The sequence below is a fragment of the Hyposmocoma kahamanoa genome, unplaced genomic scaffold (assembly GCF_003589595.1).
Source record: "Hyposmocoma kahamanoa isolate Upper Pololo Valley unplaced genomic scaffold, ASM358959v1 76, whole genome shotgun sequence".
Taxonomy (NCBI): domain Eukaryota; kingdom Metazoa; phylum Arthropoda; class Insecta; order Lepidoptera; family Cosmopterigidae; genus Hyposmocoma; species Hyposmocoma kahamanoa.
The window spans coordinates 2,752,571-2,763,279 of record NW_020653900.1 but is presented as its reverse complement, the minus strand read 5'-3'; the positions used below and the strand labels follow the sequence as shown (position 1 = coordinate 2,763,279).

The 10,709-nt window shown below is 37.4% G+C and overlaps 1 protein-coding gene across 1 annotated transcript; it reads right to left on the bottom strand.

Annotated features, from left to right (window-relative positions):
* Positions 1-1,094: 1,094 nt before the first annotated feature.
* Positions 1,095-9,457, bottom strand: LOC113232406. The gene is made up of 4 exons (XM_026467114.1): positions 9,081-9,457; positions 4,473-4,728; positions 3,873-3,992; positions 1,095-1,635 (listed from the first exon to the last, which is right to left on the bottom strand). Exons 1-4 carry the CDS (start codon positions 9,281-9,283, stop codon positions 1,552-1,554), a joined length of 663 nt encoding a protein of 220 aa, XP_026322899.1. The 5' UTR covers positions 9,284-9,457; the 3' UTR covers positions 1,095-1,551.
* Positions 9,458-10,709: the final 1,252 nt, after the last annotated feature.

Sequence of the window (10,709 nt, the reverse complement as noted above, 5' to 3'; positions counted from 1 at the left end):
CTGCACGCACAATACTTCATCACATGGTCAGAGCCCAAGCAAACTGTACAGAAAACCGAACTGTACGATCACATTATATATTATAAGATGCAGGCTCTCTAATGCAATTAACGTAATTATAAGAAACTTTATCATATTTGCTGTTAATTTGCGTTTGTAACAATTGCAGTAAAATTATAAATGTCGAAAGGAGCAATGTAACAAAAGAGAGCTGTGAAAAATCATATAGTTTGTGTAAAGATAAAAATATGTATATTTTTAAAGCCATATTATTATTTGATATATACCAGGAGGTAATTTTAAAGCAAATTATTCTTATTGAAGCGCCAAAAAACTTGAATAAATTTGTGCAGAAAAAAACCCAAACCAATGATACGTACGACTCAATTTCCGATAGAGTCTGCAGCGCCAAAAAAGAGCTCAGATACGAAACCTGAATAAATTGATGCACAAAAAAACCCAAACCAAATGATACATGACTATTTCGTTGATATAGGCTAAATGGTCAAAAGAGCGCTTCCAACGCTACGAAACCTGGATAAATTGATACAGAAAAAAACACCAAACCAATAATTATACACTGTCTCTTGTAACATCTTCTGTTATACCATGTTTTAAGCCAAATAAACGAATTATTATTATTATTATATGATTCTTTTTCGTTGATATAGGCTAATTGGCCAAGAAAGAGCTCCGAACGCTACGAAATCTGGATAAATTGATTATGGCTCATTTTCGTTGATATAGTGACTGTGAGTGTGAAAGGATGGATTATTAATAACGACCCACACGAATGTGGATGAAAAAGTGGGGAATGTTCGACCACGACACGTTTTGAAGATATTAAGGATTATCTTAAAAACCCATTACTGATATTGGCGGAGGAAGCAAAAGTAGGTTAGGAGCGTAGATGACAGAAGTCCATAGTTTGCGCTTACTTTAGTGGGAAAAAGGTGCAATAGTATATAAGTGCGAAGGCAAAAATATAGTCTAGCTAACCTGATTTTAAACTATACTGTTTTGGATAATATGCACGATACATATTATCCAAAACAGTATAGTTTAAAATTTTTTTATAGTAATGATTTTATTATAATAATGATATTGATAATGCCTCTATAGTATTTCAAAGCAGGTAATTTTAACAAGTCGTTTGATACTGGTGATTTAAGCACTCCATGTTTATATCGGGCCCCTTTGTTTCCACATAACTTTCTAATTTGTGGTTTCCACTAATTTATTATACAATTGGTTTTATTTTATGTCAATAATTTAATATGTTAAATTTGCATTTTTAAGTCTTGCAATTTTGACTGTTGATTAAACTAGCGTGTTAATGATTATTTGTAATTAGAAATTTTAAGGTATGTGTAATAGTTTGCCTTAAATAAATTTGCCTTTTCTCGAGATCAGCTAGCTTCCGAAATATTTTAATGCCATTTTGATTCTAATACATTTTGGCATTCGTTTTTAGGTTAGTTAAATGCGATATTCATTATAACATTTACTTTTTTTTTTGTGATTGTCTCTTGTCACGTATGTTTTAACCATTCACATGTCTGTGAACTCCTTTTTAGGTGCTGCCAACTTCTTCATGTTGTCTGTTATCACGTATTTCATAGCTGCTGGGGAAACCTGTCAACAAACAATCACATTTTAGAGTTGGATTCGTGAAGTTAATGGCGTCCGCTATCCGCGTTTTGGTATGTTCCCACAGAAACATTCCACGTGTTAATGGTATAAACTATGTATGGTGCATATGTTAAAAATAAATCTTAGCGGAAACGGATGCGGAAATGGTAGACCTCTATGAAATACTTCCAAACAGGACTTGTTGTTGATCCGTTGCCAACATTGTAAACTTCCAACTAAAGTTCCATTATAAAAGTTGCGGAAGCAGAAATGGAAACAAATGTGAAAAGCGTTTGCGGAAGTTTAAGCACAGGTCTGTCGTGTCACATATAAACCCTCTTTTTTTAATCATGAATTTTTTTTTAATTTATTAAGGCTTTGGCAAAGCCATCAGCCTAAACATGAAGTTTAATTATGTTTCTGTAAATATGGCCGCCACAAAGAGGATAGGCAATTTGAGGCGGCGTGCTTGGATTGACGCGGGATTTTTTAAAACGGGCCGATACGGGTATTTTAGTTCGAGATTCGTATAATTTCGCGTTTTAATCTTCGATTAAGGCACAATAGCGCTATCCTATTCCACTTTAAACTAGATTTCACAAAATAATTGAAAGTCAAAATAAAAACGACACTTTTCCCTCCAAAAAGTCCAGAGGGAATTCTTTTAATCTTGGTTTAATTTTAGGACTTTTGTTCTAGAACATGCCAGTCCTAATGCAGTTTATAGTAAAAAATATTTTTATATTATTATTACATTAAAAGTAATACGATGTCACATAATATTTTTGTTTATTTTAACAAGGGTTCAGGCAGAATTCGTTGGAAGAAGTTGACGTTGGAGCGGTTCAATTGTAATAGAAACATCAGTAGTTGATAAACCCTCTTATATTAGCTTCAACTGCCTTAATTCCCAAGCGCTGTTGTAGTAGAACAAGCGCCACGACAATGTATTGCTGACTATGCTATGTCATTAAATAATAACGCACACACTCAACTTTATTACTATATTAACATGTAATTTTAGAACTCCGTGTAGTCGCGCGGTCGGGTCGGACAAAATAAAATGTTTTTTTTATCTTAAGTTTTTTTAGCTCATTGTGTCATTGCAAAGTATTTTGTAATTGTGTCACGCAGAGCCGACGCGCCTTGCAAATAAAATTGTGTCCCCGATTCTTAAAGTCGGTTCTCTTTATTACACTTTATTATATTTATTACTAAACTTAAAAATCAATTATTTATTTAGTTTCATTAATTATGTGGATTTGTATGTATACACTATTGTGTACTTATGACTTACTATTATATAATTATTTCTTCATGTTTTTGTAAACTGACGCTCACTTTTCGAAGAATAGTATAAAATGACACGTAGGTAGTAATTAATTGCATTTGTATTAAATTTGTAATGTTAAGAGAAATAAACTAAATAGGTGAACGTTTGGAGCAATTATATTAACAGTCAATAGATGAGTAACAAATATTAATTTGGAATCGTGTGTATCATTTTTGATTCGGAATTATTGAATAGGAGACTGCAAATAAGTTGTAAATAAAATTAAACAATAATCCATCACTGTTCTCCCGAGGTGACAGGTGGACGGTCCATAAAATGTGTCACGTCGTATGCACCCGCTAGACTGTTTTTTTTATTGCATAAAGTTTTTGTAAAGTTTATTGCAAATATTTTATTAGAAAAAGGCCCCAAAATATTGTGTAATAAAAAAATTCATTTTGTCAGTTGTTTAAGTAAAACTAGCTGGTACACTTTATGTGCTTCTTTATACCGCTGGTATTTATTACCAGCGGAATAAAAAACGCTCTACAGTCAACAATACCTAAGCTTGTAGAAACGCTACAGTGGCGCGAATGTACTGCGCGTCTGTAGCATTTCAGTACTTTTTAGTTCATTAATTTCACTAAGTTCACAAAAAAATTGTGCTCCCAGTTACCCTATTATATTTATATTTGTGAGGATCTTTAATTGGCTCTCCGTTTTTACTATTATTATTTAATTTAGTTTTAAACTGTTGATCTTCCTTCTAAATAAATAATTGTGACTGCAAAAATGGGGCGCGCGTGTCATAACAGTGGAACTGCAACTGTAGTGGCAACGCTGCAGCGCTTATATAATCCTCTAATTTAAAGGTGACCTTATACTTCCGATTCCTGTCTTACCGCTCTTACGGTCTAAAGTTAAAACTGTAAAGTTGGCTCCAATATGTGGAAAAGTCAAGAATTACCTTAGTAGGATTCCTATACCAATCTTCCTGCGATATTCTCTTGTACAACTTGAATTCCGGCAACCACGATATTTGGTTTATTCTATACAAGAGCTCTTCTAGTGCCACTTTCTGCCCTCGCTGCAGAATATTAAATATTATACATTATGTATGTATACAAACTTACAGTTATTACTTAGGTATTACTAATAAAAATACATTACAACACATTGGAAATTAAATTATTTTTTCGGATTTAAAATCGTGCATGTTTGTGTTTTGAAACAAACCAACATTTCGGGTTCTTTACGAGGGGCCTACTCCTGAAGCACGAAACAAGTAATTACGGCCGTTTTCCCACTATGGGTGACCGGAGATTACTAGAAGCTTTATTTATTATGTAATTTACTTTAGATATCAGTCTATAGGTTTTTGATGTCTCTTATATTTACGGAATCGCCTGGACACACTTAACGATTACATCCTTTATATTATATTGCTTTCATTTAGTTTACTTTGATCCACACATTAAGGAAATTACTCACATTCGATCAATGACCACACCCGAGAAGTCATCCCAAACGACCTGTGAACTTATGAATTTTTGTGTGGGCTACGTACCTCAACAGGCGGTGGTGGGAAGACTCTCTTCGGACCAGCGATTTGGCCTATGTAGTCCATATGTTTCTTCCAATCGTTCTCAGTCCATGACTTCTTCTTTTTAGTGTCCTTCGTGTCCTGCTTTTTGAGATCGATTACGCAATTCGCCAACTTGGAATATATAGTGATGTTACCCTGTTCGATCAAGTGGTCTATCTTTTCCAATCGTTCAAGTGGGAATACTTTTTTGTATTGTCGTTTTAGCATCATCAACCGTCTGTCAGTGTACAATACAATTGAAATAGGTACTACAACATTCCATAATTAATTCTGTAAATACCTACTTATTATCGACGAATGTTATATTTCGTTTTTACAATTAGTAAAACTGTAAATAAAAAAGCAGTAATCGTACAGTTTTTGCCAGCTCAGTCTTTAGTTACAGTAGGTAGGCACTTTCATGCAAAACTGTATATGTCCCATATTTAGTATATTTTAATGTGCACACATAGGGCGTTTAGCGCTTTTTCCAATGTAGTTTCTTGAGTCTTAGGTGGATAATAACTACATAAATGAAGTAGTTTTTTTTATAACATCAAATGACGGGACATCAACTGATGGTAAGGTACACGCCTGTCAGAGCTTTAAAATGCAAAGGTCTGAGGGGCACTGCCACTATGCGCCCGTCATCCTGGACGTAAGTTGACAAGTCCCATGTGCCTGTAATTTCACCAGCACCCTTACCTTTGAAAACCGGAACACAGTAATATATGTATAAGACTTTATACCGCACCATTGTTCATGTCTGCAGGTTTGCTTATTTTTGCTTAATACTTTTCCTAATACGGTCAAGGACACGTAGTGTAACATTTAGGGCATCATCAAATTATACGTTTATAGGAGCGCGTCGGTGGCGCGACTACCACGGCACTATTAATTTTAATACAATATCGAAGCGCAGTTAGGTACAGCGCCACTGTCGTGACACGCCTTTTGTTGTCACAAGAAGTTAACTAAAAAAATACTGAAGAGCGCTAAAGAAGCGCGGCTGCCGTGCCACTATTAATTTTCATACAACATCGAAGCGCAGTTAGGTACAGCGCCATTGTCGTGACATGCGCGCGCCTCTTTTGTTGTTACAAGAAGTTAAGTAAAAAATACTGAAGAGCGCTAAAGACGCGCGGCTGCCGCGCTACTGTTAATTTTCATACAATATCGAAGCGCAGTTAGGTACAGCGCCACTGTCGTGACACGCGCGCGCCTCTTTTGTTGTCACAAGAATTTAACTAAAAAATACTGAAAAGAGCTAAAGACGCGCGGCTGCCGCGCTTTTGTAGTCACAATAAGTGAACGACAAATGGTTGAAGCGCTACGGACACACGGCTGCCGCGCCACTTATAATTTTCATAGGTACAATTTATCGGTTAACGGTAGCCGCTTTGTCGTTTGCACGACAGAGTCGTTTGAAGTTGCGATTACCTGTCGTCACATTTTTGTCATGACGTTTATTTATCGCCTGACGACTGACTTTCTATCTTCCCATTGTTGCGACAGTCTGTCGTCGTAGCGTCAAAAAACTCATGAACGGCGATTAACTATCGTGTTGTTCTACGTGTGAACAACTGTACATAAATATACAAGCCCTTGAAACTGCACCACTATCTGTCGTCACGACATAATGGGAACGCGCCCTTAGACGAAACGCGCTGCTCACGCGTCACTGCAGCGCTTCTATAGGCGTCTAATTTGAAGGCGCCCTTAAGACTTGAAATAGGGGATGAAACTTTGTATGAAGAACCAATAAAACTATGAAAATTAGTATAGTACAGTAGGCTACTCGAAGCAGACGAAGTCGCGGGCAGTTAGATAACTATGTTTATGTGACGCGGTACACCGAGCAGTATTTTGAATTTACGTGAAAGCGAGAGCAAATAAATAAAAATAATAAACTAACCAATCATAGGCGTTCACACCACGAGAAGTGAGAAATTCAAAGTGACCAATCACATTGCTCCATATATCATATCTGTATTTACGTCTTACTCACGGCTAGGACTTTTCCATTATTCAAACGCTTATTACACTAGTCGGTATCAAAGGTTCCTAACCCTAACTTAGGGAAGTGTTAAGCCGGGTACTCATTAGCGGCTTAACTGTTATCAGGGTTATTTATAAAAAAGTAACAACCTCACAGGATTATAATTACAGCCCGTTCTCACTAGCCGCCTGTAGGGCCCGGATCCTAATCGGGTATCCGCGCCTCTGGTCACACTATAATCGGCTGTCGGCCACGGTCAAAACTGGTGCCAATTTTTAACACTCTGTGCGTTATAGACGTCGACGAAGTTCTTTATTTGAGAAGAAAACGAATAAAAACAGCTAAGGAAAGAAATATTGGGCGCACCCAATCCTGAGGGCAAAAACAAGCACGGGTTGTCGGCCCCAATACCTATTATTCATAGGCCATACTTATTAATAGGCGAGCGAGATCCGACACGATTGTTTTCCGGACGTAAAGGGCTGGCAAACTACCCGACATTTCTTGTCGACGCTGACACAAAATCGGTTTTAAACAAGTGGGAACGGGCTCTTACTAACATCATAAACAACAACTTTTGACGACTCAATAATTCGTCAATTAATTTCGTACAAAACAAAATTTATTGAAATAGATCGCTCTAAACGGTGATACCTCTGTGAAAAACACGGAAGCGGAGCTAGGGATCTTAAGGGAGGACGCTTGCACATTTGAACTAATTTTGTAGCAGTAGAACACCTTGTGAAAGAGTTCGTCCAGGTTAGTACTGCCACCTTACCTATTTCTGCCGCCAAGCAGTAATGTCAGTAGTACTGCATTCCTGTTTTGAAGGGTAAGGGTGCTGGTGAAATTACAGGCACATGGGACTTGTCAACTTATATTTCGGGGTGACAGGCGCAAAGGCAGTGCGATTTAAAGCTCTGTGTGTGGCACTGCAATTGTTATGGACAGGCGTATTGCTTACCATCAGACGCACGACTTGTTCGGCGCGACACTTGATATTATAAAAAATATATAAATATAATAAATAAAAAATTGAACTAAAAAATTTCAGACAGTACAACAAAAACTTGAAAGTTTACTTTTAGTAATTTTATCATGTTTAGTAAAAAGTTATGGACCAAAAGTTGTTGTTTAAGGATAGTAATATAGTCCTGCAAAATAGCTGTAACAAGTAGAGCTCTTTGTGAAAGAGTTCATATTCATACCTATTCATTGCATTACATGAGTAATAAATATAAAAGTCTTCAAATAATATAATGTACAATCACGTAACCCTGTAGGGCAACGCAATTTGTTAGACCTAAAATAAATTTCATCCTTAGTAAACTAATTTTTTCGAGTTCGCCCAAGGAAGTACTGCCACCTTACCTACTTATGCCGCAAAGAAGTAATGTGAGCATTACTGCGTTCCGATTTTGACAGGTAAGGGTGCTGATGAAATTGCATATGCAGGCACATGCAGGACTTATCAACTTATCTCTCAGGTTGACGAGCGCAGTGGCTGTGCCTCTTAAGATCTTTGCGATTTAAAGCTCAGAGTGACACTGCAACTGTTATAGATAAGCGTGTCGCTTACCACCAGGCGCACGGTATGTTTGTTTCACTTGATATTATAAAAAAAGAAGGTTGTTAGTGCTTTAAAAATAACCCTGTGCAACGGCGCCCTAATTAGGGCGCGTGTACACGCTAAGAAATCCGACGTGTCTGCTAAGACGAGAATGGTCTTCGACAAGAACTTTGTCGGATCTAGTCACGATAACAAATCGTGCCTGTTGCAGACGAGAAAATGATGAGTATGCACGATACGAATGCCTTCGGATAGACGTGTGTAGGGTAAAATGTGTCAGTGCATTAAGAGTCTTCCAGGTACCTGTCGTTTTACTACCGAATGTGGGAAGAAATATGTTGTAGTACATGTTGACTACTAAGCAACATCCGTCCACCGCATAAATGTTCGTTTACTGACAATGCACCTAACCCCGTCCCATACAACTGGTAGAACGCGGCGTGTCGGGGGTAGGCAAGATTTTTTCTTGTCCGGCGCCGATACAGTGTACACAGTTCGTATGTAGAAACGCCATGAGTTATTGCATAGACCCGGCTTTCTAATCGTGAACACGCGCCCTTACGGGCCCAACCCACCCTTGACGTAGGGTCCCTAAAAATCGGATATTGTAACTTTTTTTAATAATATCAAGTGACGGGACGCACAAGTCGTGTGGCTGATGGTAAACTACACGCCTGTCCATAACAGTTGCAGTGCCACTCAGAGCTTTAAATGGTAAAGATCTGAGGGGCACTGTCACTGCGCCCGTCATCTTGAGACATAAGTTGACAAGTCCCATGTGCCTGTAATTTCACCAGCACCTTACCGTTCTAAACCGGAACGCAGTAATGCACACATTACTGCTTGGCGGCAGAAATAGGTAAAGTGGCAGAACGTCTCTGGACGAACTCTTTCACAAGGAGCTCTATTGCTGCTAAATAAAATAAAAATAATAAATAAATAAATGTAATACCTAATTGTTTAAGACAAATACACTTGAACGTTTGATAGCGATTTAAAATAAATACAAAATGATACCAACCGTATGTAGGGTAATGCAGCGTCGTTGACTCGGTCCGAGATTCGTCCTCGTAGAGCAGACTTCCTCACTCCAGTCGTACTTAAGGCGGGCATACCCTCGGAGCTATCTACTATAACTTGCTTCCTAGGTATACTAAGCAAGTTCAGTCTGTTCTTTATTTTGTAGGGAAAGGTGGTAGTTGGCGGATCGTACTTGGTCTTCATTTTGGAAGCTAGCTATTCTTGAGTGTTAATATGGTAGATGCGAATTCCGGTACTATTTCATTGTATTTGGATGGTTTAATTTGTGGATTCAAAACACTTTGTGATATTTGAAAATCATTTTTGCTGTATTTGTGATAAGAGTAAGTGTTATTTCTTTTACATACTTAACTATTACTATATTGTCAACGAGTCTGTTATTGATAGATTTCTTACTTTTTTTTTGAGTTTGGAATTACTATTTTTTTATTTCGGACTCTACGGTTAGTGTTTGTGCCACTGTAAAACCGTGGACCAATAAGTCAAGAGGACAATCTCCATACTACAGACCGTAACTCTGAATAAGGTCAACATTCCATCTTACATCTAGCTGGCGCTGATCAATAACCTGGAAGTAGTTTATATTATGTAAATGGCGTGGATATCAATTAATTCCACTTTAATATGGAATACAAGTAATCAGGTGTGCCAGCGTAACCAATGGTTAAGTTTTAGAAATTTGACTAGCCAGAAAAAAGAAGCTATTTAGTAGGGTCTAGTCGCAAAAAACTAGATTTAGTCGGTTCGCCGTTCAAAAGTTATAAGGATGTTTTACTCTCCACGCGGGAATAAGCTTATTCCAGAGGCACCATCTCTCAATCTGGAGATCCACAACACCTAGCTTAGATCTCATTACACTAAAAAAGTCGTAATTTAATCGGTTCTAGTCGTAAAAAAGTAGATTTACTCGTTACGCCGTTTTTAAGTTATTAAGGAGTTTTACTGTCCACGCTGAAATAAGCTTATTGCGGCGGCACCATTTTTGATTCTCGAGAACCACAGCTCCTAGTTCAGATCTGATTGCACCCAGAAAAGTCGTGAATTAGTCGGCTCTAGTCGCGAAATTTTAGAATTAGTCGCCCCTTTGTTCAGAAAATATTGGATATTCAATTATTTTCATTGATAGGTACATTTACGTAGAAAAATCGTACACATAATGGAAAATGTATATCTATACTCCGTCCAACCATTCAAAACGGTGTAACGACTAAATCTAGTTTTTACGAATAAAACACGACTTTTTTAGTGTGATCAGATCTAAGTTAGGTGTTGTGGCTCTCGAGATTGAGAAATGGTGCCGCCGAAATAAGCTTATTCCAGCGTGGAGAGTAAAACACCCCTATCACTTTTGAACGGCGGACCGTCTAAATCTAGTTTTTTGCGACTAGAAACGACTAAATAGGGACTTTTTTCTGGCTAGTCAAATTTCAAAAACTCGACCATGGTCACGCTGGAATAAGGCACACAGTGGTCAGTTTTTTTTTCTTGTAATATTATTCAAATGTTGATCATGAGCTGAAATTGTTGTCTAAACTTTGACAAATATGCACGTCATTAGATAGCATTATGTGTCACAAACTAATTTATAAATTAACGCTTCCTAATACGA